At 37.0% G+C, this 2,100-nt stretch overlaps 1 protein-coding gene across 3 annotated transcripts in view; it reads left to right on the forward strand.

The window, feature by feature from the left end:
• The window catches only part of LOC106875749 (mediator of DNA damage checkpoint protein 1), a 49,682-nt gene that overhangs the window by 5,942 nt on the left and 41,640 nt on the right, over positions 1–2,100 (forward strand). For all 3 annotated transcript variants that reach the window (XM_014923999.2, XM_014924002.2, XM_014924000.2), the window contains exon 3: positions 917–980. In XM_014923999.2, the coding sequence (XP_014779485.1) occupies positions 917–980 (64 nt within the window). The remainder of the gene's footprint in view (positions 1–916; positions 981–2,100) is intronic.

A 2,100-nucleotide genomic window follows, 5' to 3' on the forward strand; every position in this document is an offset into this window, starting at 1 on the left:
ATCTCATGTGCCAACCGCACAAGAACCAGTCCAGGGGCACTGGCAACGATCTTACTTGGCTTGCCGGGTCTTCTCACGCACAGCCCATTTCCAAAGGTCTCGGTCCGTAGTCATCGCCTCGGTGAGGCCCAATGTACGAAGGTCTTGCCTCACCACCTCAGCCCAGGTCTTCCTGGGCCTACCTCTTCCACGGGTTCCCTCAACTGTTAGGGTGTGGCACTTTTTCACGCAGCTATCCTCCTCCATTCTCACCACATGTCCATACCAGCGCAATCGTCTCTCTTGCACGCCACAACTGATGCTTCTAATGTTCAGCCATGTGTGTAAAATTCAGTAGAAGGAAACTGCGTGTGTGTGTGTGTGTTATGTAAGATGTAAAATATTGGCAAGAAAATCAATAAACTACTTTCAGACAAACATACTTTGTGGTATTAGTTCTGGCCTTGTTACACAGATGCTCCTTTGTGACCTTCATTGTCATAAATGCCATGAAACTGTCATTAGCCATTTGAAAACCTGTAATTAATGATATTGTTGTTCAAAAAAATGCAGTAGAAATCTAAATAACACCAGTGATGACTTTTGGGAACCAGAGCCTGATTTGAAAAACTTCTTTTGTATGAAAAATGCGTAAAAACTGTAATTCCATTCAGGAAATGCATTAAATGCTCCAAGATTGAGATAGAAAAGATGTATTTGCCTCAACAGGTAAATTTAAGGATTATCTAATGTGGAGCATTATTATATGGGAAAAAGTTCTTCTTAAAGATGGAAGGAAGGGTTTATCAGAGTTGCATGAGATCTGCAATGCTGTATGGGAGTAAGATGTGGTGTCTTTACAGAATTTACTAATTTAGGTGGTAGTTCTTGTTTATATGACTATGTTCTTCATACACTTACCTTTGCTGTTTTTCAGGTGGCTCATCTAACAATTCTGAATCATCAAGCTTTGAAAAATAAATTGTTTCCTATTTTTAGAGGTAAAGTTTCTCTAGATATTTGTTTTATTGTTTACCTTTTACTTATTCTTTTTTTTTTTTTTTTTTTTTTTTTTTTTTTTGTCACTGCTGCTTAATAGATATTATACATTCATTACATCTCATCCCAATCTTCGAATTTTAACTGTAAAATTAAATTTCTTGGAGTTATTCCAGTAATGATATTAGATATCTAACCAAAAACAAATAGACTTGGTATTTTCTGCAAGTCATGTTACCTCAATAAACTTGACATTTCTCAACAGAAAATAGTTTCAAACATGACATTGTCATCACCTCCATGAGATTCAGATCTTATGGCCAACTTTCATCATGTTTTTCCATGTCTTCAGTTTCCTTCCCTGCAGAATTGCTTGGCACTACTTTACTCAACTGTCACCTTCTGTATGCATCACATATTCATACCACTCGGTTTTCTCTGTTGCACATAACTGCTGGTTTCTTTTATATCCCATTGTTTGTGCACACTAATATTACACATCGGTGGAGCATACTTGCTTCATTTCTTTGCTGCCTTTATACATCCTCTACATTCAGTGCTTAAGTTTTCTATCATGTAATATTTCATTTTGACTACAGGCCTTGTACAATCTGCTCCTCACTTGGACAGAGAAACCTTTGTTACTAACAAAGGTAATAGCTACCTGAACATTTTCCACCATGTTCTAACTCTGGTTACTAAGCTTTTTGAACGCCCATCTACTGCAGTGGAGATTAAATCACTGAGGTAGCAGAAGCTGTAGACCAGTGTTTCCCAACCTTTTTTCCCGGCGCCCCACTTTTTCATAGCAAAAGTTTTTACGCCCCACCTTTTCCCATGTCCACTCACATTTACAAGTACATGTGGGCCTACTTACAATTGAAAAAAATCAAAAATTAAAAAATTGTATTCAAAATACAAAAAAATAGCTTGAGAATTGAAACAACAGGCACTGAAAGTGCATAACACCCAATAAATCGATAAAATTATTACGATTTCTCATGTTTTTAAAAAATGTCAATTTATAAAGAATAAAGAAACACGTTTTTTCAGTTCAATTATTTGACGGTCAGCTCGACTAATTTAGTGAGAACCCTGTGCCTGATGCATACAGCACAAGTT

The sequence above is a fragment of the Octopus bimaculoides genome, chromosome 8 (genome assembly GCF_001194135.2).
Source record: "Octopus bimaculoides isolate UCB-OBI-ISO-001 chromosome 8, ASM119413v2, whole genome shotgun sequence".
NCBI classification, from domain to species: Eukaryota; Metazoa; Mollusca; class Cephalopoda; order Octopoda; family Octopodidae; genus Octopus; species Octopus bimaculoides.